The sequence below is a fragment of the Gavialis gangeticus genome, unplaced genomic scaffold, assembly GCF_001723915.1.
Source record: "Gavialis gangeticus isolate Ggan-Ray unplaced genomic scaffold, GavGan_comp1, whole genome shotgun sequence".
Classification (NCBI taxonomy): domain Eukaryota; kingdom Metazoa; phylum Chordata; order Crocodylia; family Gavialidae; genus Gavialis; species Gavialis gangeticus.
In genome coordinates, this window is record NW_017728992.1 from 87,643,044 (window position 1) to 87,670,914 (window position 27,871).

The window sequence follows — 27,871 nt, forward strand, 5'->3', positions numbered from 1 at the left end:
GCTAGAAGATCTAGGTCCCTTCCGACCCTATATCTATGAAACTATGAATGAGGACTGGAAGGGGAGTTATTTATCGAACCATCTTCCCTCGAATATATTTTTTAATTTATCATTTTGAAACTCCTCATTTTCTCTGTTCATTTACCGAAACAAAAATAAATGTCAAAACCTCCTCCTCCCTCCCTTATTATGTTCAAAACTAAGGTGTCATCTGTAGGTTTGGACTGAACAGAGCAGACCTGCTTATATTATATGGCTTCATTTTGATCTTAGGTTGGAGAAAAATCCAGGATAATTTTATTGCGCTCAGTGGAATTATGCCCATGTAAAACCTGTGTAGATGAAAATGGAATCAGGCTTCATGTCTCCACTGCTACATGCAAAACGTGACCAAAGATGCACATTTTTAATACAAACTAAAATGTAAACATGAAATTGTTCACATTTGAGACAAGCTCCTGTTGTTTAACTCATTGTCATTGTTGCTTTGTATATATAAAAACAAAGGGTAATTTTACCCTCACTTGGGACAGTTCGTGTATGTATTGTGTCAACATGCCAATATAGAATAGTCTCAGTGTACACTGAGGATCCACTTGTCTGGCTTAGGTGGGGCATTTCTGTTCCTTGGCTCGTGATATAGAAGCTAATTGTAGAAAATAATTAAATGGAGGCATTTTTATTTAAGAAGTAGAAAGAAAGCAAGAAAGTTGCAAAGTGAACTACTGTTGTCTTCCACTTCTTTCATTTCTTTACATCATGTCTGCACCACATGCTATGGCTTGTAATTTTCTAAGCTTTGTAAAATTACTACACATATGACTATCACAAAACAGTAGTTCTCTGTATGTGCTGCATTGGCAGTAAAATCTGAAAGGAGCATTGCAAGTTTATTTCCCAAATACATAGCCTTGCCAAAGTCAAAATTCCAGTCCTTCTGTTTCTTTTGTCAGATGTATCCACTCCAGAGTCTTCAAGAAAATTAGCAGATAGCTCCATAGTGAATGGTGGCTTGACACCCCAAGGAAAGCTGAAAGGTCTTGGCACTACCCAAGTGACAGGACAGCGAAAGAGACTCCTTAAAGCCCCTACCTTAGCTGAACTGGACAGTTCAGATTCAGAGGTAAGACATTTTTGTGCTCGGCTTACTTTCAGAATTTAATTTAACTACTGTTCGATGGACAAAATAATCTGAGTTCATGAATTCATAGGTGGTGGTGGCCATTGCTGTTGACTTTTTAAGTTATAATGAGGACTGGATCACAGTATTGCCAATTCCCCAAAATTCAGCCTCCCCAGATGTCTTAAATATGATTTAATCTTTTGGGCCTTTTATCTACTTCTTTAATTCCCAGTATATGCTAACAGTATGTGTATGTAATGCCATGGTTGGCAATTCTGTAAATATGTTGAAAATAACATGATGTTGGCTCCCATGTAGAAGTTCTTGTGCTGTACTCTGAACAAACCCATAGTAAGGGCTTATTTCTGGGCTGTCTGGAAGAGCGTATGAATAAGGGCAGAGTAGATAGAGGAATACTGAAGTGATGTGGGAGCTGCATCTGGGACCCATCAAATTGGTGTATGTGAGGGCGGTCAAACTTCCTTTAAATGGGAATGGCTTTGAGTCCAGCTAACTCAGCCAGAGACCAGATGAGCTATAGGAAAAAAAGTTATGTAGATCATTATCAAAACCATAAGGAGTAATGACAATACATTCTGGAGAAGGGAGACAGGCTAAATCACCTGCACGTTGCTCTGTCTGTTAAATACTCTTTGCAGTTTTTAATAAGATACCTCCCACTGACCAAATACTAATGCTAAAAAAGGAACAATGAGCTAAGTATTACCATGACATCCAAATTCATTTCTAAATATGTCATCAGCAGGGTCTGGACCCACAAACTGCAAATCATCAGTACAGACTTTTCACTTAAGTTGTACAAGTATTTTGTAAAGAAAATGCACTAGTACCTGTTACGGGGATCAACCTGGAAAGATTTACAAGGCAGGTTACACAGCCATTTGTATGGCAGCAATAGAATGATGAATCCTTAATTTTTACACCTGTTTTGGGACCACAGTCTGTTGCTGAGGTTAAGGAAGCATAGCTGCATGTAACTGTGTTGTGGGTCATCTGGTACCTGTGTTTGGATGTAAAAGTATGAGTTTCTTATCACTTATACTAAGAACCAGGTCTGTTAGTCTAAAGGCAGCCTCAGTTAAACTGTTATAAACCTCTTTTTTGGTCTAGCTTTTAGATGGTGACAGGTTCTCTTTATATTAGTGGGAGTTATACAGGTGATAGTTTGACATGTTCTTGTTGAAAGCCGGTGCAACCGAATGGATAAGACTTGGGCTGTATTTCCAGCTTGGCCTGAAGTATAACTTCTCATCTTTCTATAAACGAGTGAACAATAGTAAGTGCATGAGATCTTGTTAATAAAAAAGACACTGCAAGATAAGTAATGGCAGCAGTAAGTGAAAGAGCCAGGACTAGAATTTATGGTCTCCCAGCTTGCAGTTTGCTGCATTTCCTCCCAAGCTAATCTATCGTATTTGACTTGGAGAAATGAGCTGAAATCAATAAAAAGAGATTTGGTAAAGATGCATGTAAACTGATTCTTGTAGGCACGAATAATCAAACGCTTGAGTATATGCTGGGGAATTCTCTCTGTGCAGGAGTGTCATTTAGAGAAGGCTCTGAGGGATACAGCAGAAGATAAATAGAAAGTAAGTTGACCATGCAATGAAACTGCAAAAAAGAAAAAAAGTGCTATCTTGGTTTGAATGACCAGAAGTAGACTGTGAAACAACCAAGGTAATTGGGCTGCTTTGTTACTGTAGTGGCTGTGCCTTAGGTGTAATGCTATGTTCAGTGTTAAAATAGTAAAAAAGATTAATTGGAAAGCTCAGAAGGAAGTTATTAAACTGACAGAAAAATTGAAGAATGCTGTAGAACAAGGGTGGCCAACCTGTGGCACTGGTGTGTGTGGCATGAGGCAGATTGGGGAGGGTACAGACAGTACACTGGCAGAACAGGGAGCAGAAAGCAGAGCATCAGATCAGGCAGGGAGCATAGGGCAGGAAATGGAAAGCAGAGCAGCAGGTTGGTCAGGGAACAGAAAGTTGAAAAATTAGATTGGGTAAGAGAAAGAGATCAAAGTGGCACTTGAAGGTGTGGAGTTAATTTGTGTCATGTCTGTCAAAAAGGTTGCCCCCCACTGCTGTAGAGGATAAAGGAGCAGTGAGATGCTGAAATATATTTCTTTGCTGACCTAATTTGTGGTATATATAACCAGGGGCGGATGCAGTATTCTAATGGCCTATGAATGACTCAGACACTTCCATGCTTACAACTGCACAGGGAGTGAATTGGCTTAGTCTCTCTAGAATTACTCATTAGGAGTTTAATTATAACTACAGTCCTCCATAAATAAGAGGTGGCATGTAGCTGTACCACCCCAGCAGAACAGAGGATGAGTGGTGCCTCAGTCACAATTCTTTCCCGGCTTTCCCTTTGTACTGGGGAGGAGTTTGTTTTCTAAGCTTCTCCTCCCTCCTCACTAGGCAATTACCTTCCCCTGTACATCTAAGCAGCTGGAGGTTTGCAGCTCCCTCCCTGCCCAGTTGCTTGCGAGGCTAAATATCAAACAAGCATGCCCGTTCTCTTCTAATTTGTTATTGTAATTTGAGTCTCAGTCTGAGTAGGAGATTTAGGGGAGCCATACTCTCCTACCCTTTGTATTTTAAAGAATTATAGAAATAATCTCCTAATGGGACACACATGAGTTCACCTGATGACAGTAGCAGTGATACCTTTAGATGACCTCTGGGGTCATGCCTCTAAGGGCGTGTGTAGACAACACAGGCATTAACGTAGAGCCCCTGAAAATGTTAACATAGATTGGGTTTTCTGAGTAGATATGAGGCTGTGCTTATTTGGCTCTAGATCCAAATGTGTCCAGAAGTGTCTGATCAAAGATTCTGGTATAGTGTTGCCTCTGTCTACATTAAAAATCAACAGCACAATACTAGTATATGTAAATTTCTCTCAAGATTTACTAATAATTACTCTACCTGATTTGCTAATATTTTTTTGAGAGGCTGCAGCTCTCTCTAGTGATCACAGGGCAACACAATAGTTCATATACTCATTGCACATGAGGCTTACAGGGAGGGAAAAGTAATTTAAAATATGAACATGGGATATTTTTACCTAAGCCGACTTGGCATTTTTGTAACGTGACTATATCCATAGCTCTCGTTCTTCCCGAAGCAGGTTAGTCATGTTTGACGTCTGTTGCTTCTGTGCAGAGTCCATCCCACCACTGAAGCAGCTGCAAATCCATTCATTTCTACTGCTTAAAGAAGTTGGATCCTGAGGGGGTCTGCCATAGGCAGTAGATAGAAATCTCATTTTCATAGTTTTGTTGTCCGCCACTTTCATCCTACTTCTCTGTGGTACCTGGATAGGTGGTTGCTTGGTCAGAGCTGCCCCCAGCTTCCCAATTTGTGGAAAGAGCAGCAGTTCCACAAAGTGGGAAGCAACACAAATTACAGCAGACCATTCTGGGCCATTCAATTCTATAGTAATCAGTAGCAAAATTCCCACTGATGCCAGTGGACGAGAGAATGAGGACATCTGTCTACTGCATAGCCTAGTCCAGTGGGGGCCAATCTTTTTGGCAGGCCTAGCACAAATTAAGTCTTGCACCCTCCTTGGTGCCACTTCAGTCCCTTTCTGCTGCCTGATCTGCTCTGCTTTCTCCCCCACTTCTGATCTGGTGCTCTGCTTGCTGCTTCCTGTATTATCTCTTGCTGTGCTGCCTGCCCCTAATCTACCATGTACCACACACACAGGCTGCCTGTGCCACTTTCGGCACATGTACCAAAGATTGGCAACCCGTGGCCTGGCCAATTGGGGTAAGGCAGCGTCTGACTAAATCCCACATTTACCTTCTAAAGTAGAATAAGAAATCGTCAGACATTTTAAGAGGTGTTTTTCAACAACAAACGTCAGAAGTTTTTTTCAATGAGAAGATATAATTAGAAATGTTCATGGTTTGCAATTTTTTCATTCTTTACAAAAATAAAAGAATGTGGTGGAGTGTCCTATTGCTGTTTTCAGCATTGCCATTTATTTTTCCCTCCCCAGCCTCCTCCAGTGACAAATTTTTAATGGCAAAAATAAAAAGGCAGAGAAAAAGGAGAACAAAAGCTCAGAGAACAAAACCCCAGAAGACAAAAGCCAAACTTTTCAGCACAAATAAGCACCAATGTTTTCACTTGCTTAGAATGACATTTTTGTGAGAGAGGAGGAATGGGGAGAGAGTCATGGCTTACATTTCTTTAATTTTTTTTTTTTGTCCACACTCCTGTGGGGTGGGGGGGGTCCCATGCCACAGAGCCAGGTCTCTCTCAGCTGCTTTTCTTCCAGCCTGAACCACAGGCTCTGGCACCTCTCTGCTTTTACAGATTGAGTGGAGAGTGGCAACAGTTATTCAAAATTAAATAAAAGAAGTACTGGCAGATTTAAAAAAAAAATCTTTATCTTAATATTTTACCTGCTTATTTCCTCTGCTTATGGACAAAATAAATAGTCACCTTTGTGACTGTATGGTAGTCTTTGGTACCTTTTGCCTCATAAGTTTTAAGTTTCAGAAAGCTAAAAGTTCACCATTGCAGTTTGAACAGGAATTCTTCTTTTTCACGATGTTTACACTAATTGGCTGTGGTGGAGTGTCTGGGAACCCTCCTTTCGATCTGTTGAATGTTTTCAGATTGCTTTTAAGTTTTCATGCAACTCTTTTGAAATTTTTGCTGTGACCTTTACTTGGTTATTGCATAGAAGATCACCTGATCATAATTTGTGACGCCTCCTGGCCTGTGGCGCCTTTTGTTCATGTGATATTTCTGACAACTTTCCCTTCTGATTTTCCATAACTAGAAGAGGCATTGTTTCAGTCACTACAGACTTTCCTGCTTGAGATTCATGTGACTTTAAGTCTGTCCCTGGAAGGGAGCCTCAGTTGCTTGTTTGTTTTCTGACTGAGTCACTTTGTTTGACTTGTAAACCCAAGAGTATAAAAGGTAACTGCGTACAAGCCTCCTTTGCCAAGGGCATTTGTCTTAGAACTGAACCATGTCCCCAACCTTTTCTTCAATCCTGTGTTCTTTCTACAGACACTTGTAATATCGAGCCTTCTTTATTAAGAACATTTATCTTAAACCTGAACAGGGTTCACAACCATTTCTTCAACCCTATTTACTCTCTGCAAGCACCATTAATATCCTATAAGTTCTTTGTATTGAGTATTTAAATAACAGGTTATAGGTAAGGGCAGTTTATAAAGCTAATAACTCATCAGGAAGCAGAACTCTTCAGACACCCATTAACTGAAAGGTGTTAGTCAAAGCCTATTTCACTCTCATTAATCTCCCACCACTTGGGTAGTCCTTGGTTGCTGCGGTAAGAACATACTTAACCTAATGAATGAAGTGTCTTTAAGCACAGAAGAAAGGAGAAATGCATGAGAATTAGAGATTAGAGAACAGTGTAGTAAAGATAAGTGATTAGATTAATTTGTCTTTACTGAGTCATATGTTGTCTTAGGGTCACGCTTCATTCCTTTGGAGACCAGAAAAAGCCACGTGCTTGTTTCTTGCCACTATAAAATAATAAACTTGAATTAATTTGGCACTGTGTTTGAAAACATCTGCTAGGCCCTCAGTATCCCAAGCAGTTACTTAAGGAAAAGGCAGATTACAACACTCAGGGTCTATTCTTGGTCTTTATAATGCAGTTGAATATATTGAGCTCTTGAGCTGTGTGCCATACATTCCAATTTGCAGCAAAAGATATACTTACACAAGACTGCCTAACTTCAACATTTTTCTTAAAGTGTTTTAGAAGACAAGTGGTTTAATGATGTAATATACCACTGACATTGTTAGTTTTGCATGTAGGAGTAAGAGAGAGAGACTGAGTATGAGGAATTCTAACTCTTCCAATTTTTTTTTTCCCAGGAGGAATCTATGCACAAATCAGCAAGCAGCAGCAGTGCGTCTCCCACACAATTGGAAGATGCTTCTCAAGAGAGCAGAAGGAGTAAGTGCTCAGTATCTAGACAATCCTGTTTAAATGAAATGCGGCTAAGCTGTTTCACTCTCCTACCTCCTGTTGTTTTCTGTCATATGAACTTTGCCTTAATGTCTTTTGCAAAAAGATGGAGCAGGTTGGTGTTAATTGATGAGGCTGTTCCTAGAGTAAGAAACCCCTTTTTTGTGAGTGTGCTCATTTCAGACAGGTTGAAAATGTTGTCCATTGACAGCTGCATGGAGATACTCTGTTGTTTTGGCAACTATTTGTGACATCTAACCATTTTTTTTCCCACCAAAACTATGGCTATTATCGTTGCTGAACAATACTATTTCAGAGTTCTTTCATTAGAGCTAACTTCTGCTGGTTGACTCTTTAGTGCCTCCGAAGTTCTTGCCAATATCGTCTACACCTCAGCCAGAGAGGCGGCAACCTCCTCAGAGACGACACTCAATTGAAAAGGAAACTCCAACTAATGTGAGACAATTCCTGCCACCTTCTAAACAGAGCTCAAGATCACTTGTAAGTAGTACAGGGTTATCTTTGAATGTTGGCGATAGAGTGAGAAGGCCAATGACGCTATAGTTGCAATAAGTGAGAGACGTTTTCTAGTAGTTTATATAGAATTAAAACCTGGCTACAGTGTTATTAGAGCTGGATCCAAAGCAAGATCCCAGTTACAAACCCAGTTTTAGACATTGGGGGATTTTTAGGGGAATTCAGAATTTGAACTTCCTCTAAAATATTAAACCAAACCTCCTGGGTTCAGATACCTCAGGACTTTGAAGAGATTTGGCTTCTGATTTGAGCTTTGTAACTGAGGCCCATTAATTTGTTTTTTAATTTCAGCATGGTGAAGAAACTGACCTACCTTATAATTGACAGATATTTCATTTGAAATGACACAATTTCAAAGCAGTCAATCTATGTTGTTATTATTGGAGTATTGTCATTCATGTGTAAACACATGGAATAGGGGTTCTCTTCCTCCCATGTTAATAACTAATATGGTTAAAGTGTATGTAAAAGATGTCGAGCATCTATATCAGTTGTGACCACATTGCATTGTTGGAGTCACTAAGGCAAAAACTGTTTTGCTACTTGAGAAGAAAGTGCAGTACATTTGAACAAATAACTTTAATTGAGACCTGTTTTCCTGCAGAGCATAAATGGCACAGGAGATGAAAAGTTGGCTCTTTGTCCTGGCATGATGAATACAGCTTTGCTACTTTGTGTCAGATGCCCAGGTTCAGTTCCTAGTCTCTTATTTTCCTTATCACCTGGGATTCAACGTGCTGCTTTGAAGTTTTAGCATATGGTAGATTTACGGAAGCGTTCCCGGTCTAAAAGGGAGGGAGTACCCGCCAGTCCTTGCTCTTACTTAAGTGGCACTAATGGGCTTTGAAGGGACTCTGTGTTATTTTTCTGTGGCCCGAGAGAGTGGCTGACTATAGTGCAAATCCATCAAGGTGAGAAGGTTGAAGTGTAGCAATTACGTAGTCTTCAAATATACCGGGGAAGGTTCACCCACTTCTCTGCAAGGAATAAATTGCCTCTCTTTACCACACTTCTACCCTGACTACAATGTATGATCCTATGTGAATGGCGTTCTGGAGTCCTGGCTCGCAGCTTAAGGAACGTGCAGCACAGCTAGAATTCTTTGCCCAAGTGTTAGCTTAAGGAGTGACTTGAGAGGAGCGTTTCCCTCAGGGCTGCTTGGGACACGAGCAGTGAAAAGAGAATTTTGGCTGTCACTCTGGATCACGAAATGTTTTTACTTGGGGAACTACAGGCTTTCACAGGCCCATCATTAAAAGGGGAAAAAGCAATATGTCTTACCTTGAGGTGTTGACTGTTTTACACTTTTCAGATATCTAAACAAGTTAGATCAGGGCAGGCAACCCCAGCATGGGGGCCAGTGTAGCATGCGAAGGCATTTTGCTGGGCATGTGCACCTTGGGGTGGACAGTGGGGAAGGGGCCAGGGCTACACTGGCACAAGGATCGGGCCCCTCATGTGTATAATAAAACCAATACAGTTAAATCTTAATTGGCTTACGCAGAGGTAGAATTGAGCAAAAGCAGGAAAATGTCTGAAGGAGTCCAAAGTGTGTTACATAAAAAATATTCAGAGCATGCAAGAATGATTTGTTTTTTGGTTTTTTATTTTCTTTACTTCTTAGGAGCTGGTCTTCCCCCAGCCCACTTGCTAGCAACATTTTTGTGTAGGAAAAGAAAATGGTGGTGATGATTTTTTACTGAACTTTTTTTTCTTAGCTGCTGATGAATTTATTTGTTAATCTTAGCAGTTTTTTCCCTAATGGTGTGCAGAATTATCCAGAAGAAGGTTTTTTGCTTAGTTCAATACAGTGTTTTGGTACTGTGACTGTAAATTAGCTAGCCACTGCACCCTGACACAAAAGTCCTACTCATGAAAGCTGCTGTCTAGTTTCTGAACCGGACACTAGTTCTTAATACTGCAGTTCCTTGAGTCAGAGCCACAAAAAATTAAATATATTATTTTCTTTTTATTTGACTTCACACTTCTTCATCCCTTCCTCCAGGATTGATGGAGTTTCATTTCTTATCATCTGTTCCAGTGACTGCAGTTCCCCTTGAAGGTGAAAGAGCTCATCAGTAAATAGACCTGTGTCAGTGAAAAGCAGGCAGGCCATTTGTGGAGCTTTTTAACAGGATTAGCAAGCAACTGTTTTGCACACGGTGTTTTTGTGAACTGACCTTTCAAACGCATTGAAGGAATTACTGCTGAAGTTGCTTGGGTGGGGAGGAGAAACAAACTCAGAAAAATTGGTTACATCATTCACTACTTTTCTGAGAATTCGTGTTATGGCATGCTTGTTGATGTTGCTCAGCTTTGTACCTACACAGTAAGATGCCACCAGTGTACATGTTAAAGTGTTTTTGGTTTTTCTTATTTTCATTAGCCAGAATCCCTGCTAACATTGTCACTTATATTTCGCGTTCCTTTTTCTGCTTCCTATATCTATTGTTCAGGTTCCTAGGATAACCAGTCTCTTTCCAAGGACGACTTTCAGGCCACTTTTTTCAACCATACAAACAGCTTCTTTGTTCAACTCTCATCCTTTTGAAGCAGCCATGTTTGGGGTGGCAGGGGCTATGTATTATCTCTGTGAGAGAGCTTTTACCAGCAGATGGAAACCCGCAAAGGTTTGCCTCTTTCTGCTGGCTTTGGAAATCTTTACAAGCTAGTTCCCCATAAGGGGAGCACTTCCTAAGCTGTGCAAGAATTAGCAGCTTAGGTTGCAACAGTAGTCCTGATTGATTTGACTTTAGAATTGATTTCAGTGTTTGTAGGATACTTATGTCTATCTACATGCTTCAATTACTTATGGGGGAAAAGTAATCAGTTGTGAAAGGACAGCAAACTAAAAATGCAACATCACAAGACTGTCAGTAAGACAATTCTTAAAGGCACGGTTTATAAAGATCCTGAAACCTAAGCAAGTAAAACTATTGGTATTATGATCCTTAAACTGAACTAAGGTGAAACGATTAAGATGTTGTTGCCTTAACATTATATGTGGTATTACAGAACACAATGCCATTTGTAAACCTAATGTTACTTGAAACACAAAAAATGGTTTTGGTCTTTAATGCTTTTAAAGCCTTTATAAACAACAGAACTTTCAATATTATTAGTGCTAGTCTTTTCCAGGGTAAGTGAACCAACCACTTCAGAAGAAAACATAGGAGCTTCTCTACAACCATTTTTAATTGAATATGAATCAGATCTTTTTAAAAATTTGGTATATAAAGATTTGAAATTTGGTATATTTTTCCTCTCATGTATGGCCTCAACCAGAAAATGAAATTAGAAACCTACTGCAAAAGAGAAAGTAGTTTAGAGATATCCAGCCAGGTTTTGCAAACTGAAGCTGTTTTATATTAAGTGTCAAGAATTTAAAAATGTTTAACCTGAGTTGCATAAATATGGGGTTCATCCAGCACTTGATCATTCAATACTTAACTGTTGCAACTTATCTGCATAAGTGGTGATAAGTTTTACAATACATGTGGTATGATGAATGTACTGGTATGGAAACATATACTACTAATAGATGTTCATAGTGAGTTATTTAGATGAATGCATACGAAGAATGATCTGCAAATCACTTATTTCATATTAAGGCTATATAATTAAGATTGTGTATTGTTCTAAATATAAATTTATCCACAACCACGCATTTTGGTGTGTGCTGTGACTGCGTGTTCAATAAATGGCAAATAAATCCTTAATAGATTAATGGACAAAAAGTATTTTTTATTGTGACTTTTTCTCTCTTAATAATAATACTTTAAAATTAAAATGGGTACAAACCCAGAAAAACAAGGAAATTCAGAAGTCACATTCTGTCCTTAACATAATCTATTGTGCATCAGTATTACAGGGGACATAGGACGTACTGCATCCATGTAAATTCTGAGTTTGAGCTGCAACTCTAAAAGTTATTATTTTGGGGAACTTTAGTCAGTGCTTAGTTTAATATCTATTCATTTAATTTCAAGACTTCGGAAGTTAGGTTGAAACTAAATATTCTTTTGAGAAGAAAAATAATCAAATATTCTGCAGAATCAGCCTGGCAATTAACTTTTGTTTAATGTTGCATTAAAGTTTTGTTGTCCTTGTTTAACCTCTCAAATTAAAACATTAGCATTTAAAAATGTTAGCAATTTTATTTTTTGCCTGGTAGCTATTCACACTTGGCTTAAGGATTTTTGTTGTTGTTGTTGGAAGAACAGATCCAAATCATTTTTCTGCTACTCGAAGTACTAAACCTACAGATCTTCAATGAAATAGCACATTCACAAATTAAATAAGCCTTTACTAGCGCTTTAAAACTGCACCATGTCATGTATTTATCATGTGTCATCAACTGTGAAAAAGTGATCTTTAAAAACATCATAAAAAAGATTTTGTTGCCCACAAAAAGAACTAAATCTGATGCCAAGTACATTTTTGGAGGGGGAAGGGATTCCAGTTAAGAAATAGCTTTTTAAAGACTCAAAATTGTGGTTGATTAAAAGCATGCAGTCCTGTTTACTGCAAACACCACCTTAATATCTCACACTATAGAAAATAAGTTTCCGGCTGACATTTTCTGCCCAACATTTGCCCATCCACTTCCTTCCCATCCTCCCCAAAGTCTGCATACTATGTATCAGTGCTATTTTTATGGAAAGGATCTAGAATGCAATACTGACAGCTGCTGGTTAGCTGAAAGGTTGCTAACAAGCAAAGGGTTTGTTTTGGGTGGGTTTTTTTTGCTTGTGGAGTTTTACTCCTCTCAGAGCAAATCACAGTTGGATTTGGCATGGCTTGGGTTTTCCAGAAACCCAAGCTTCCTCAATGAAGATGCAAACCGGAAGATTGGCTGTTAAAAGAAACCAAAATTAACTTAATTTTAGCTGTTTGTGGGTACTTTTAAGCAGGGTGAAGTTTCTGTGTGTTTCCTTTCTAGATAGGTAAGAGAACAGTTCTTAAAAATGTGGTGGTTCCTAAATGCTAATGTTTGCCAGGGCTGCAACACAGATCTATTTTTTTCCTAATTGAAAGACAGAACGGAATTGGAATACTACCTAAATTGAATACCACTTTATAACTAATCTGAATGATCACATTGCTATCTAAATTATATTTCAAAACTACCTGTACGGTACTGCCAGCAAAGTGTTTGTGAGTACAAAACTTTCCTGTATTTACTCAAAGAACATTACATTGCATTGTTACTTTACAACAGTAGTCCCTCTGGGCTAACTGAAAAGGTGCACAATGCCTAAAGGGATGGACATTCCTAGTGCAGCATCTGTCTTTCTGTTAGAACTGTGTAATCAACTAGAGGGCTGGAATGATGCTTTTTATTCTGTGGTGCCAAAATTAGATGCTGAATGTTCAATGTTGCAATTACCTTGAAAGAACGTACTTAAATATATATGGAAATTTCTCAAATAGGAAGTATTTGGAACCTCTGAGTCGTTCTCTGTCAGTAAAAACACAATATTGAATTAACCATTTTGCCCAGCTTTATATTTTAACATTATTTTCAGAAAATTTAAATTGCCATTTTTGTCATTCTGGGAGGAAAGGAAAGCCATACACATTCATAATTTTGGCATAGATTTTCAAATATATGATTATATCAACAATCATCAATGTGTGGTACCACTGAATAAAAAAAAAAATCTCTTAGAGTGGGTTACTAACTGCTTTCTTTGGCTATTCTGGGCACCACAAAATTTCAGAGCAGTGGCTTGTTTTTATAAACAACACACTTCCAAGGTCAACAGCTCTAAGCACTGCCTTTTTATAACTGTATAGTAAATCACCCTATGCCCTATTAAATTATATAACACATTATAATTGGTTAATAATAATAAATTCATAATAAAGCAAGCAAATATATGCAGGTATCAGATGGTATGTGCTCAGAGAAATAAACGAGAACATTTCTCTTGTTTGCAGTGCTGTAAAACCTGGATATCAGACCATTAGAATTGCATTTAACTAGTCTCCTTGCTGGTTTGAAGCTCATGTGATGCCCATAGATCAGCCAATGCTACTCCAGTTTGAATGGTGAAATCTTCTGTCTCTGAAGTTACTAACCAGGTGGCTGGCTTTCTAGGTTGGATTCTGGAAAAGATGGGCTTCATAGTAATATCAATTTTTGACTTACAGGAGGAATTTTGTTACCCAGTGGAATGCCTAGCTCTGACTGTGGAAGAAGTCATGCATATCCGTCAGGTACTAGTGAAGGCAGAGTTGGAAAAGTACCAGCAGTATAAAGATATCTACACTGCCCTTAAGAAAGGAAAGGTAAGCCTGGTTCAGTTATTCCACTGAGAGCTCTTAATGAAGGAGGTGGATCACATGTGCCTTATTCCAGTCTGTGAAAACATAGAACTTGGAACCAGAATGGAGATTCCAGGTTTTTATTAGTAATTGATAACTCCAATTCTCATTCTATATTGATGAAAAGGAAGGACTAATAAAATGCCTGTAATAGTAAGCATCTTTCTTTAAAATTCCCAGTGAAATCAGTAGAATATGCCATAGCTTGGCCCAGTCCCCCTTTCTGGATGGACAGCAGTATGTTGTGAGTAGTCCCAACAGCTGGAGTCCCTGTGCTTCTAAGCCTGCTGGGTCTGGGTAGTGACTGGTCAGTGTTCCTATATCTAGATTCCAGCTATACCTGATATTGTTTTTATACAGTAGTACTCCATTGTCTTAGCTGTTTAGATCCCAGAACCAATGACCCAGCTGTTCTGAGTACCTAGGTGCTTAGATATGGTTATTAAATGTTCTACCACACTGGAGCACTCTGAATTTCTCCTTTAGCCCAGCATGCAGGCAAGAAGTATAGGCTTAGTGCAAGGATTTAACCATGGGCCTTTAAACAAAGGACACTAAAAGTAACAAATCTTTGAAAAACAAAAAATCCTGAACATAGACCCACACATCTGATCTCAGTCTGATCATGGGTTTGGTCAGCACACTTAGGCTAGGCAGACAATAACCCCTTCCCGGAGAGTATTCGCATGTTATGTAGTCTCTGACCCCAGGGGTCAAGTGTCCCCACTCCCTTCTACCATCATTCAAGTGTGTAGAGTGTACAGAGATGATTAGAGCCAATGGTTTTACATTGTTTTGTGCCAACTTCTCAGTCTTAGTTATTCACGCAGGTGTCGAGCCCCCACTATAAAATGGATGTTCTTATCTACAAGGAACATTGTAACACTTGTCAGTCATATTCCAATAACAGGAAGTGGAGCTTTTGAAACCAGATAAAGTTAAAAAATGGACACACATCCAATCTTTTGTAGAGTTTTCCGTATAGAATGAGTACTGATTAAAGCCTTTTTATGAAAAGTAGACAATCAGCCACATCAGTAAATTCTTCCAATTAATTTGTAATGAAGTTGGTGAGGAATCTTTTCTCCTGGCTTGGTTGATTTTTATTACATTCTGAATTTTAAAGCAAGTAGGATTATTTTAAGTTTCCATTGTTCTCAAAAGATAAATAAAGTGCATATGCTCATGGGATGTTGAACCTTAGGCATGACTTGTAAGAAGCAGGGGCTTGTAAGTAGCCAGCTAAGATGAAACAAAAATTGCCAGGGCAGTCATGAATTTTGAGACCTCATGAGGGGTGATAACAAAGAACCCATCTATCAGTGTACTTCAGTTGACAGAGTGCAGATCAGAAATAAATATATATATTAACCATGTCTCCATTCCTTCTCCTGGACTCCTGCCTATTGACCTAAGAGTAAATGCATCTTCAGTCTGTTTTTTCAAAGGCTAGGCATGTGTCATATATTTAAGGGTCACAAGGGACTGTTATAATTTAATCTGAATTTGTGCATAACAGGCGTAAAACTTAATCCAATAAAATGTGGGTGTCCCAGGCCATAGCTCCTCTCTGTTTTTTTAAAAATGTCCAAATGTGTTTGAAAGAGTAGAAATCATGGAATTGTACCTCTTTGTTCCTGCTCTGGCATTGTCTTTTTCTGTGAATAGATCTTCTCCTTCTCTGGTGTTTAACTTCTTGATATATTTATAGAAAACAACACAAGGGGTCTAAGAACCTGAGAGGAAGAAAAGCTGTTTATGCTAAAGAAAAGTGCTGGCCCATTGCACCTTGTGGACTCTAACCTTGTGGACTATTCTGTTTTTATTAGCTCTGTTTCTGTTGTCGAACAAGGAGGTTTTCTTTCTTCACATGGTCATATACCTGTCAGTTCTGTAAGAGGTGAGTGTTTGACAGCTGGTATAATATTATAGTGAAATGCTAGGATTCATGCATTAGAAACCTCACTGTTTTTATGTTTCACCATTATTATTATTATTTTTTTTTTAAGAAGTGCAGTTGTGAACAAATTAGTATGTAACAATGGCTCCTTTATTGAATAGAATTGCTTACTTCCTGTTGCATAGTCTGTGTTGTTCAGGTGTTAAAATGACATGAGAGAAACGGTACTAATACGTTAGCCCTGCAAAGCCCTCGCATATGTGGGGAGGAGTGAGTGGGAATCTATGTAAACTCCTGGTTCATCAACTGCAGAATCTTTATTACTGTGTTTACTCTCATACCATGTGCATCCTTTCCCCAAAAATTAGCCGTCTAAAATGGGCATGCATGTTTTAAGTGAGGAAGCTGATTTCCATGCCAGAATGGAGGCACAGGGATGGCTGCCTGGTTCTTGCTCCTTGCTGGCTAGAGGCAAGTGTGGGGGGAGTCTGCAGCTAAAAGCTACTGGCTTAGCCAAAGTTGCTGTCATTTCAGCAATGACTGTGACTTGGTTCAGTCTCTAGCTTTTGGAAGAGCAGGTGACACTAACTGTGTTCCACGCAGCTGAAATTTAGCCATGACTGGAAAAATCTTTTCTTCATTCTGCCTTCCCAAAACAAGGTGTGTATCTTATTTGGTGGTTTCTGATGCATGCAAAAATGTGGTATTTGCAGTAACATGTTAAAATCCTAAGGAACTCCATTTCCATTTCAGTTTGCAGCATTGACAGCTGCAGGTCGGGGGAATGTTTACTTCTAAAATAAGCAAGTTTTATAATGATAATGCAAGAGAGAGTATATCAAGAGCTCCAGGTTGTCATTGATTTTCATTATAATTTTTAATGGAGGGACGGGGTATAATTTATATTTCTCTTCACTATTTTGTTTGTAATCAGTATTTCTTGGCCAGGCCTTTTCCTGGGTGTAAGCTTCAGCTTCAGATTGGAGACAGAATAATAAATCAGCTTCAGAAATAAAATATATAGATTTTAGAACAGTTCGTAGAAAACAGTGTAAATCCTGAAAGTTTACATTCCACAATATTTTATTTCAGTATTATTTTTTCAAGTTGAATGATTTATACTTTTACTTTTCTACACAGGCCTGTATGTTCCCAATGTTGCAAAAAAGTAAGTTAAGAAATGTACAATTTGTCCCTTTCTGAAAAGTTCTCTTTGGTAAGGATATGTCATATTCTCATTTTCCTGTTCCTGTAATAGATGCGATTGCCATCAAAGCCATATTCCACCCTTCCTATCTTTTCTCTTGGACCTTCTGCCTTGCAGAAAGGAGAAAGTTTTATGAGACCTGAAAAACCATCTACCAGCCATCACCGGTCACTGAGGAGTATGCCCAGGTGAGAGACCTCCTAAGTTTAGATGCATGTACTTTGGCTCTTCATAATATCATCTTCCAAGGTTAATAATAAAAGAGATGCAATTACTTGGGTCCGCTTTTATAGTTGGTTTTAATTATTCAGTTTTAGTGGTATCCTTGTAGAAGAAGGCGGAAGTCTGAAAATAAATTGTTTTCCTTATCAAATTTGCTTTCCCATCTGTTAAAAATTGAAGCTTTTCTTTTCATTTTAAGAGAAGGCAGACACTCATCTTGATCCTTTTCATTTGCCAGTCAAGAAATATAAGCTTTATATATCTATATAGAAGTAGCTGACATGGTATTAACAATATCAGTCTATATTGTGGTTGAAATCTATACTAAGACCAGAGCAACTGCATCCATGCAAGACACCTACAAAATACTCTAATTTTTTTCTAGTACAGATGGATTCTTAGAAAGAAAAACATACAGCCTGGGATTAGTAACTAAATTAAAAAATTTCCTATACTGAGTGATCGCTTGCACATATCAAACTCATTCTGCTTCCAGCCATGAATTTTCTTCAATTTGGCCTTGACAAGATTACAGAATAACATTTTGAACACAGGCTGTTGTTGAAACCAGCCACAGAAATAATATGGAAAAAGAGTCTTTTCTGAGATGATCAACTACACTCCTGTAAAATCTGTTCAAGCCTCTCTGTGTTAATCACTTCTGCCATGGTGTTTGCAGATGATATAGCCAAGTAAGACATCCATTTAGAGAGTCAGAAAATCCTTTTTGCCAAATCAAACTTTTCACTAGCCTTCAGTGAATAGCTGTATAATCGTACTGATATCTTCCCATCTCCATCCTCTTTCTGCTATCTTTCAGCTCCCCTGGTTATGGAAGAATGGCAGCAATGTTTGTGTAGTCTCTTGTTTTTGGAAGTGTCTCCATTATGACCCAAAGATGGGCTAAACTCTAAATAATGGTAATTAACTATAAATAATGGTAATAAGTAAGGGACTGCTTCTGTGTGTCTCAGGTTGCCCTCAAGGTCCAAGTCTGTGGATAAGTCAAACGAAGAGCTACAGTTTCCCAAGGAGTTAATGGAGGACTGGAGCACCATGGAGGTGTGTGTGGACTGCAAAAAGTTTATTTCAGAAATCATCAATTCAAGTCGACGCAGCCTCTCTCTGGCCAACAAGCGAGCCAGGTTAAAAAGGAAAACACAGTCATTCTACATGTCATCCCCAGGAACCTCTGAATACTGCCCTTCTGAGAGAACTATCAATGAGATCTGAACCCTGTGCCTTTTTCTTTTTGTCTTCTTGAGGTCCACATCTGTGAGAGATCAACTGATTTTCTTTCTCTTTGTTTTACTTACTGGGCTTAAATTTGCATTAGGTGGCAGAGTTTGTTAGTTCACGGTTTCCAGAGATGCTGAATAATACATTCGTGTTTCTGCAAGATGGCAACAGGTCAGCCAATAATTCATATGCACTGGAGGAAAATAATAGTTTGAAATTGTTGCCTCTATGTGCTTGGAAGCTAGAAAGTCTTTAGTTGCCTTCAGGTTTTTTTTAACCAATGTTTGAATCATTTTTAGGAGAGGCGCTGAAATGTATGCCTACTGGAGAGCCAAATCTAGCCAAGGTGTCAATGTTAGCACAGTTTAAGCAGTAAGTCATATTGGCATTATCAACCGAATAGTGTTCATGTTCTAGTTTATATGGCACACACAGCCATGTACACTACACCAAATGCCTAGCATGGGCTGTGTAGCTCATATGGTCTCTTAGCACAAAACCAAGAACAATTCATGAAGGGTTTAAAGTGATCTTTCTTTCAGCTCTGAGATCATGGTTCAGCATGGGACTTTATCTGTGTTCCAGTGCAAAATTGGTTTATGCCCAAAGGGGTGGTCATTTTCCCTGAGCTGCTGTACTTCTAAGCCCTGGCATACTTGTAAGCATCTCCTGTGCAGGTCTTAGTAGTTTACTTCTTATCTTGAATGTATTATGATTATTGATGGTAGCAGTAGTAATAGTAATACTTTTAGTAGTAGATAGAGCTGTAGACTTTATGGGAAGGGTGGGGAATAAGTGGGGCTTCTAATTTTAACTGAGTTCCTGTAAGTATGTAACATGGTTACCCAGCAAGAAGTGTGGGTAATGTGTATATTTGTATTATAGTGGAATACAAGTACTACTATAATTATGCACCTGAGATCGTATCCATTATAAACCCCATTTTTTCTGGGGTTTATAACTTGGCTGTAAAAATTGGTATCCTGCTGAAATTTGGGACAACTGGGTCTCAGATTGGGAAGTGCTTCATTTTTTCTTTTACTTTTTAACACACTTACAAAAAAGCCATCCTGGCTGTTTAAAAAAATTCCATTAATGTTACAATGTTAGTTAACATCACATGCTTTTTTGCACTTTTTATATGTTTGGAACGTTGTTTTGTTTTGTTTTGCTTTTTTTAAATTAAAACAAAAGCAGAGCTTAGGCCATCATCTGGAGCTGGGTCATTTTGGTATTTAGAAAACAAAATTAACATAGCCAAGTTACTAATACTTGAAAATCAGCTACTGTATATACAGTAACTTTTTCATACATTTTAATACCCAGAACCATATTTAATATCTATACAGCACTGTATTATAGAGTGATAACATAAAAGTTTGATCTATTTATTAACATTTCTATACTACAGATTGATGAGAGATACCTCAGAACTGCTCCAAAGTAGCTTATGTAATGTAACCAAGGTCCATTTTTCTTCAAAATCTAAATACATATTTTTAAGCAAATAGAATCTCTTGGCTAAATATTATGCATTTTAAAAAAATCATTAGGGGCCAAATCTTCTCCCCAGACTTATAACAATCTTTTAAGGAAGGGTTCTGGCTTAATGGCTAGAGCCTGGCTTCTACCATCCACAAAACAATGTTAGAGCCACTGTGTAACTACTGGTGCACTGTCCTTGCAGTGTGGAAGGGCAGCAGTCACTTGCTCATCTCTTCTGGAGTTGTATCAGATTCTGCCCTCACCTTGCATGCAGCAGAACTATTCCAATTCCACTGTCAGCCTGGTTTCTCTGCTACCCCATATGTACAAAATTTCCCCTTTGAGGCATGTTGTCATGTGAAATTGTAAATCCCCAAACAGTTTAGGAGTTCTCTGTCATACATTTAAGTTATTCCTGAGATGCATGGCCCAAAGACGCTCAAGCCCATCTTTATTTCCTTTTGATCATGTTTATATACAAGAGCTGTTTGCCCAACCACACAGCATGCTGTACTACTGCTAGGGATTTGACTGAAGCAGGTAGTAGGCATTGCAGCTGAGTCTCCATCTTGAACTCTTCCTTTAAGGTATAGAATAGTGCAGCTGGACTAGATCTCTATTTTGGGAACTCAGACAGTGCACCTTGAACTGCAGGGTTTGGGCAAGATAAGTATGTAGGCTTGCAGGAGGTGGGTAGCACAGAGCAGTTCACCTATAATGGGGAAGTAAAATTCTCCTCAAGTCAGGTGCTCACTCTTAGAAGTCACTGTCTTCAAATCAGGTGAGATCTTTTTCCCTCCTGTTTCTGTGCCAAAACAAATCCCTGCATCCCTTCCATAATATGCCCAGCTGATGAGCACTTTTCAAGGAAGTGTATGCCATTTTGCTTTAAACACTGCTGTTCTGTTTACATTTTCCTCCAGAAATGGTCCCATATACACAGCACAAATCTAATAGAGCCCTTCTCATAGTCCCATGACAAAAGTTGCAGGAACAAGATGTATGTTCCTTGGCATCTCTCAGGTCTCTGGCCTTCTGAGTATCCAGCATTACTTTTCTTTCTGTTGAGAGCATTGCAGGGGTGGCAGAGACAGTGGCCCTGTAATGCCCTGGAGCCAGTGTGCATGTGATAGAACCAGATTCCAGTTCTGAAGGCCCTTGATCATCCAGGAGAAGTGCCTCCCCTGCTGTGTCCCTTCTGCCAGTGAGTCTCCCCATTCTCTCCCCTATTAGTGCTGCTTCCCAGGGGATTGATGCCATAGAGGAGAGTTAATGCTGCTGCTAGCACTGTAATTTATTATTTACTGTGTGTGTTACTGTCGAATGTAGGAGCCCACAGGATGGATCAGGACCTCTTTGTGTTAGGCACCAGATAAGCACAGAACAGACTGACCGACTGCTGGCTTTTTGCATAGCAATCTGCTGTTACAGGAGGGCACTACAATGCAGCAGGTGGCAGCTCCCAGCCCTGCCTTGGCTGGCCTGCCTACCTAAGTTCCTTTAGGGCTGTATAATGCACAATATGCAACCTTTCAAAAGCACCTAGAAAGGGGAACCCTGACAGACAACTGCCACTCCCCTCTTTTTTCTTCCCCCACCATCATTATTCCCATCTGTACTGTAGAGAAATAGGCCCTGTACAATGTGCCAGCTGTTAACATGGCAAGGGATGAGTAAGGAATGGGATTCTCTTGGTCATGTGAAGACTGAAGGACCTGGAACTGTGTGCAGTGAGTAAGTTGCCTCTCACACCAGTGTCCCAAACCCCCATCCAAGTGGCAAGGATCAGTCCACTTTGCCTCCATACCTCTTGAAACTGCCCATAGTGCCCTGTTTATGGTTTGAATTTCATATCAGTATCAGAATATAAAAACAAAAGCCTGTAAATACTATATTTATTAATATTTAGAAAGCTGCCATCCCTTGAGCAATGGGAATTGACTTTCCCATGAAGATTTAAAAAGAAAATTAGTCTTATTTATATGTATATTGACTATTATTTTATTAGACTTAAAGTTTTGTGCCCCTCAAGGTGAAACTTGGAGGCCTGCACTCTGTAGACATTTTTAAATGAATTTCTGTTTAAAAGAATGTGAGATTAGCACAGGGAGCTCATTTCCGGGTTTTAAATCTTTTATTTTTCTAACAGTGTTAATAAGCCTAGGATTGTTTTAAGTGTATCATAGGAGACCCAAAGGGTTAAACAAACAAACAGAAAAGCTGTTGACAGTGCAATGGTCTTGTATTTTGTATATGAACACAGTTGTTAAGAATTCAAAGCCAGCTCAGCCTTGCAAATAGATGTGATGAAAATAGCAAGCAGGTCTTTTTTGCAGCCCCTTTGTGTATAAAATCTAAACTTTCTAAACATTCATAGTGACAATATTGCTTATGGGTTTTTCATTAAGTCCTTTATTAAAAAAAACACATTAAATGGGGAAAATAAAATGCGTTTCCATCATAGTCTTTGTCTGTGTTAATTATTCATATGTAAGCAATGGTAAAAGTCTTTCTATAAGTGCTTGTATAGTTTTGCAAAGGTCACATGGCTTTTTCTTTTGGCAAAGAAATGTGAATGAGATGAGTAACATCAGAGCACTTGCTGGGCTGCATGAAAGGAAAGAAACATGACAAAGTATTCTTAGAATAGCAATAAAACTGTGTGTGTCATCCAAATCATGATTAGCATGCAGAAAAGGATAACCATTTCCAACCAAATCCCTTCTTTAATCAAAATGTTTCCATATCAAAAGCTAAAGATCTGTACATAATTTTGACTATTCCTATATGCATCATTTCTGAACTTTTCACAACCCACTGGCCTTTTTTGTGTTTATCTTCGATGTGCATTGTGTGAGAGGCACTAGGATGCATTCAGAGATGACCAAGCAACCAACTGTTTTCTTCCCTCTTCAGCTCTAACTTTTCCTCCTAGTTTAAAAAAAAAACCAACTCCGATTTTAAACTGCCATGGTTGATGCCTTCATGCCTAAGCACATCTAGCAGTTCTGTGTACTTTTTCGGAATGTCTTCCTTATGATCTCAATCTCATTTGTTAAACAGTGACACCACATAGGGGGTAGGGAGCTGTACCTATGTATTCTAGTACTGCAGCATACTACCAGAAAATTTCCTGTCATATGCATATTGAAAACATCATACTGATCTGTTAATGAGGGGCTGGTGACTTGATTCTGTGTAGTCTGTTATGATTTGGTGAATATGCTTTCAACCTGTTACACATGACTACAAACATATCCTAATAAGAAAACAGCTGGATGGTGGCACTGGACCAGTCCTATAAACTATAGACATAGACCTTGATCCTCCTTTAGAGTGTAGCTTGTAAATAAAAGACAATTAGCATTGGTCTCATTACAGTTTTATCAAGCCCACCCTAAGGTTGGGAGACTCTGGAGCTAGATTTTTGGCTGTCTCTCATAGGAGATGTAATCTGAAATGGGGTGAAAGACTTGAGCTATGTAGGTTCCTCAGGAACTGCAAAGGATGGGGGTGGAGAATACAAAGTCTGCTTGTATTCCCTGCATGGAGGCTATTCCCTAGGGCTTCAGCATTGTCCATTTATGGAACCCCTAGGTTCTGCTATCAAAATGCCTTGGGTGAGTTGCAGGAAGTCTGTGCTTCTATTTCCCAGTCTGTCAAATGGAGATAACAATGTGAACCACACTTAGTAAAGCACTTGGAGATCTATGAATGAAAAGCGGCAGTGTTACTGTAGCATTACCCTTTATTGCAAACTGTCTAGTTTTCTGCATGATACCCTATATCCAAAAAGACTAACAAATGAATGGAGCTCCATTTAATGAAAACTTAAGACCCACACTTGCGAATTTTAACAGCAAAGCCCAATTACTTATTTTTCCTGTGCTACAGCCATAGTTGAACCCCATTAGCTGTGGCTTGGAACTATTTTCAGTTGCTTTTAAATGCTGGAATTGAGATAAGTAAAGTTCTCCCTCAGTGTTTTTATTTTTGATTGGCTGATATTGATAATACAGTCCTGGGAATTTGCAGCAGCTTTGGTAATAAACAGGCCACATGGCATGATCTGGTCTGTTTTAACCACCTTTCCAGCCCTCTGTGCTAGGCCAGCCACCAATGGAAAGTAGAGCATTGTTAGGCCTTATTGCTCTGCTGCAGGGGTCTCTGCAGCAGCTGGAGATAACAAAGGTGGATAGACCTTGGCTAGTGGCCAATCTTATGCCATTGGAGAATTTCTGAGAGCACAAAATCACCTTAACAGACCAGAGATTCTGAACAGAGTTCTAAAATATATTTTAGTTCATAAAACTTTTTAGATTTACAGTAAGATTCTCCCCATACTGCACCTTTACTGTTTAGCAAGAGTTTTTTGTTTCAAAGTAGTTTCTCTTATGGAGGCTTCCAAGTTGTCCTCAAATTTTTCATTGCACAACAGGCAAAACGAGTGCCACAGAGGCCTTCTGTATACCTAAGAGTTGTCCCACGTTCTCTCGCTATTGGGCTAGCACCAAGATGTCTCCATCAGTGGAAACACCTTCATAAAGCAGTCAATGGCTTTTCAACAGTGTGCCACCTAGATCAGAAAAGGAATAAGTACTTGATCCTATAGAGAAGACCAAATCTGTTCTCAGACTGACGCCAAGCAGAAGTTACTCCACTGAACTAAGTAGAGTTGTGCATGCAAAAATATTCTGAGAAGAAAATCGGGCTGCAAGTGAATGTGGGTTACATGTGGTGTGATAGAGCAAATTTGTTCATTAAAGAAACGTAACAAGTTTCCTGATCACAAAGATTTGTGAATTAGTTTTGAATTTAAAAGGATACAACAAAGTATACTAATCAGTTAAAGCTAAGCAACAACCAAACAATGAACAAGAACATTTTGCTTCTATGGTTTTGCACTTAACGCTAATTCGCAGAATGTTTAACTTGCAGTTCCTGCTGTAGTCATGAGAGCAAGCAAAGCCAGGTTTTTCAAGATGTCATTTGCTCAGCAGAACTGATCTTCGAGTGTTCCAGGAACAATGAGCTGAGTCTTATTAATGAAAGAACTTCCCCCGTCTTGCATAAGAGATGGGTTTCTGAAGAATAGTCCTAAAGTAAATAAAGGGATTTAGTATAGCTTTTGGAAGCCATCCCCAATTTTAGATGTCCCTAAATCAGAAATGGATAAAAGCTGCACAGAGGCGGTAAAAGTACAATAATAGGAGTAAAGCAAAGCAGGGAAAGACCTGCTTAGGTCATTAAAACCACAGGGACACATCCAGCATGAAGCTGCTGCTTGCATTTTTATTTCTTTGGTATATAATAGAAACACATTATCTTACATTTTACACGCCTGTTAAGCCCTTCTAACAATTTGGCAGATGCTGAATTAATGGAGCACATGTTGTGCTATGGTGCTTAAGAATCCAGTTACCACCAACTTCCTCATCACAGTGGCATGCTAAAAGTTAACATTAGTACAGCAGGAGCAGAAGAGGCATGGCAGTAAAGGCATTATTGGTCTGGCCACTGTAGGAATTTGCTGGGCCTAGTGTAGAATGGGCAGTGTCCCTCTTCCTGTATTGTTTTCTTTCAAACATTTGTTTCCATTGAAAGCATTTGATAAATAAATTTTAAGGGGGAGGGTGGAGCAGTTCTGAATTGGATACCTCTATTAATACAAAAACTTTTGAACTATATCCAAAGGGCCTTGACAGCACTGGGTGCTTGTGCCTGAGGAGTAATACTTGATACTGCTCTTCCATTGGGAAACCTCAAGTGCTCAACAAATTCCCAAGGTCCAGATCTTGAAGCTAGGACCAGACCCAAGCAGCTGAGCAAAAAGGAAGAATTGATGTAGAGCTCATTATAGGCCTTATTCCCACTCAGTAGTTGGGAGTGATCTCCATCAAGGGGAGGCCCCTGTAGCAAATACATCCTCTGGCCCATCCTTTGGAATTTCCTACAGTGCTACAAAAGATGTGGCATAGGCAAGTGTCAGTTTGCTTCATGGCCTGCCTCTCAACTTGCTGTGAGGGAGGTATTGTGCTCAGTGAAGAAAAAAAAGATGATTGACCTAAAGTCAAACGGGAAGTTTGTGGCAGAGCTGGGAATTGAGTGCAGGTTTCTTAAGGCACAGTCCCATGCTTGACAAGTAACCAATCTTCATTCCAGCCCTCCAGATCAGGTAAAGGGCTGTATTTCATTACTGGATAAACTGTTTCAGTTTTCTTTCACGTTCACACCCACTACTTGTAGTTTGCTTTGTTCCAAGCAAGGGATTTACTTGAAAGCTAGAAGCAAACAGACACTCAGAACAAAGACTGAAGCACCCTCAAACGTAACTTCTGCAAGTATGTTTGTGAGCCTTTGGTCTTATTTGTCAGTATCTGCTCAGTATTGGGTCTAATACCTGTGAGACTAGTTGTCATTTCACATTCAATTCAGGCCAATGGATGTTTGTATTTAATTTACTACTGTGCTTACTAATTTCAGAATTGCACTTGATGTTGTGTCTCCTGGGCCAAGCACACAGCTTGATGGCAGGCAGCCCACACTGCATGCACTGGGTGAGTTCCACCTTGGAGTGTGCAATGGGCATCTGATGCTAGTGGAAGGAGGTTGGAACTTGACTTTCCACGGAAGAGCAGAATAAAGTATGGAGACTATCCCTCAGATTTAATTTCATAGTGTAATAAAGCACAAATCTGCCCCCCAAAGCATTAATTTCTCCACTTCCTTTATCTTCCTATGTGATGTCACTGTGCATGTACTTCTGTATGGCTTCTGATACACCAGAGCACTCGACATAAAAACAAGAAAGGCAATAGCATTTTTTCTGCTTGTTTTCCTGTTATGTGATTGAGAAATGCAGTTTCTTGTTTATGCATTACTAATAAATCTCTTTAAAAATGTGTATTGTATTGTCCCAGCTTTTCTGATGTAGTATTCCCAGATCATTGCATTCTGCTCAACTGTTTAATAATGGAGGCTTTCTGACTCCTGGGATAAAATGCTTAACTTCTGTTCTTAGCTGTAGAGGTCCCTGTTGTAGACTTTAAGCCGCTCCTGTGCAGAAAGGCGAGAAAGAAGAGCCTATACCTGTTTTTCTCCTTAGTAGTTTCTTCAACAGCTTGTGTTTATTTATGAACTTTAAAAATGAGATTCTTAAATGTTGGCCAGTGATAAGGATAAATGCCTTAACTTCTTGAAAACTACCTAGAAAAAAAGAGTAGTGAAGAAGGATGGGCAAAAAAGAAAGGCAGCACACACCTGTATTGTTTGGAAAGAAGCTATTGCCCGATTCTCAACCAGTAATCTTAAGAAACGCAGTGATGCGTGAGCAAGGGGCAGGAATTGTAGCCCAGCATGGATTTGTAGAGTCCAGCTTTTCAGGTCATATAACAGTTCCTTTTCAGAAGGGGACGTTTAAGCGATACGTGATAAAAAAAAAACCTCCCTCCTGTGCATGGTAAGCACTTCCTCATTACCAAATGAGGTGACAACTGAGGTTATCGATATCATTAAAAATAACCACTCCTTCCATTTGCTCTTCACTGAGTATGCAACTGTTTATAATTGCCATTAGGTCTGTGTTAGAGAGGCAAAGTGCTTAAACCCTTGGCCCCAAATAGACTTCAGATCTCTGGAGCAACCAAGAGACTGTCCAGCCACTTTAAAAGTGCAGTGGATTGCAGCTCATGCCCCATTTGATCTTTGTACCCATTTATCCCCCACTGCTGAAAATCAATATAGGCACCCTACTATGTGGAAGTCCACTCTAAAGGATTCACAGCACTGTAAGAAGTGACAGATAGGCTACATGGTTAAAAATTAAAAC

General features: G+C 39.2%; 1 protein-coding gene and 1 long non-coding RNA gene across 2 annotated transcripts in view; one reads left to right on the top strand and one right to left on the bottom strand.

The window, feature by feature from the left end:
* The window catches only part of SPIRE1 (spire type actin nucleation factor 1), a 192,059-nt gene extending 169,553 nt beyond the window's left edge, over positions 1–22,506 (top strand). The window contains exons 9-16 of the mRNA XM_019525074.1: positions 954–1,123; positions 7,030–7,111; positions 7,482–7,624; positions 13,817–13,954; positions 15,820–15,890; positions 17,031–17,058; positions 17,149–17,285; positions 18,294–22,506. Of these exons, the coding sequence (XP_019380619.1) occupies positions 954–1,123; positions 7,030–7,111; positions 7,482–7,624; positions 13,817–13,954; positions 15,820–15,890; positions 17,031–17,058; positions 17,149–17,285; positions 18,294–18,552 (1,028 nt within the window). The 3' untranslated portion in view covers positions 18,553–22,506. The remainder of the gene's footprint in view (positions 1–953; positions 1,124–7,029; positions 7,112–7,481; positions 7,625–13,816; positions 13,955–15,819; positions 15,891–17,030; positions 17,059–17,148; positions 17,286–18,293) is intronic.
* A 2,332-nt stretch (positions 22,507–24,838) lies between these two features.
* Positions 24,839–27,416, bottom strand: LOC109303065. Its single transcript, XR_002099004.1, has 2 exons — positions 27,304–27,416; positions 24,839–25,140 (listed from the first exon to the last, which is right to left on the bottom strand). It is a non-coding gene; the product is annotated as an uncharacterized LOC109303065 (long non-coding RNA).
* Positions 27,417–27,871: the final 455 nt, after the last annotated feature.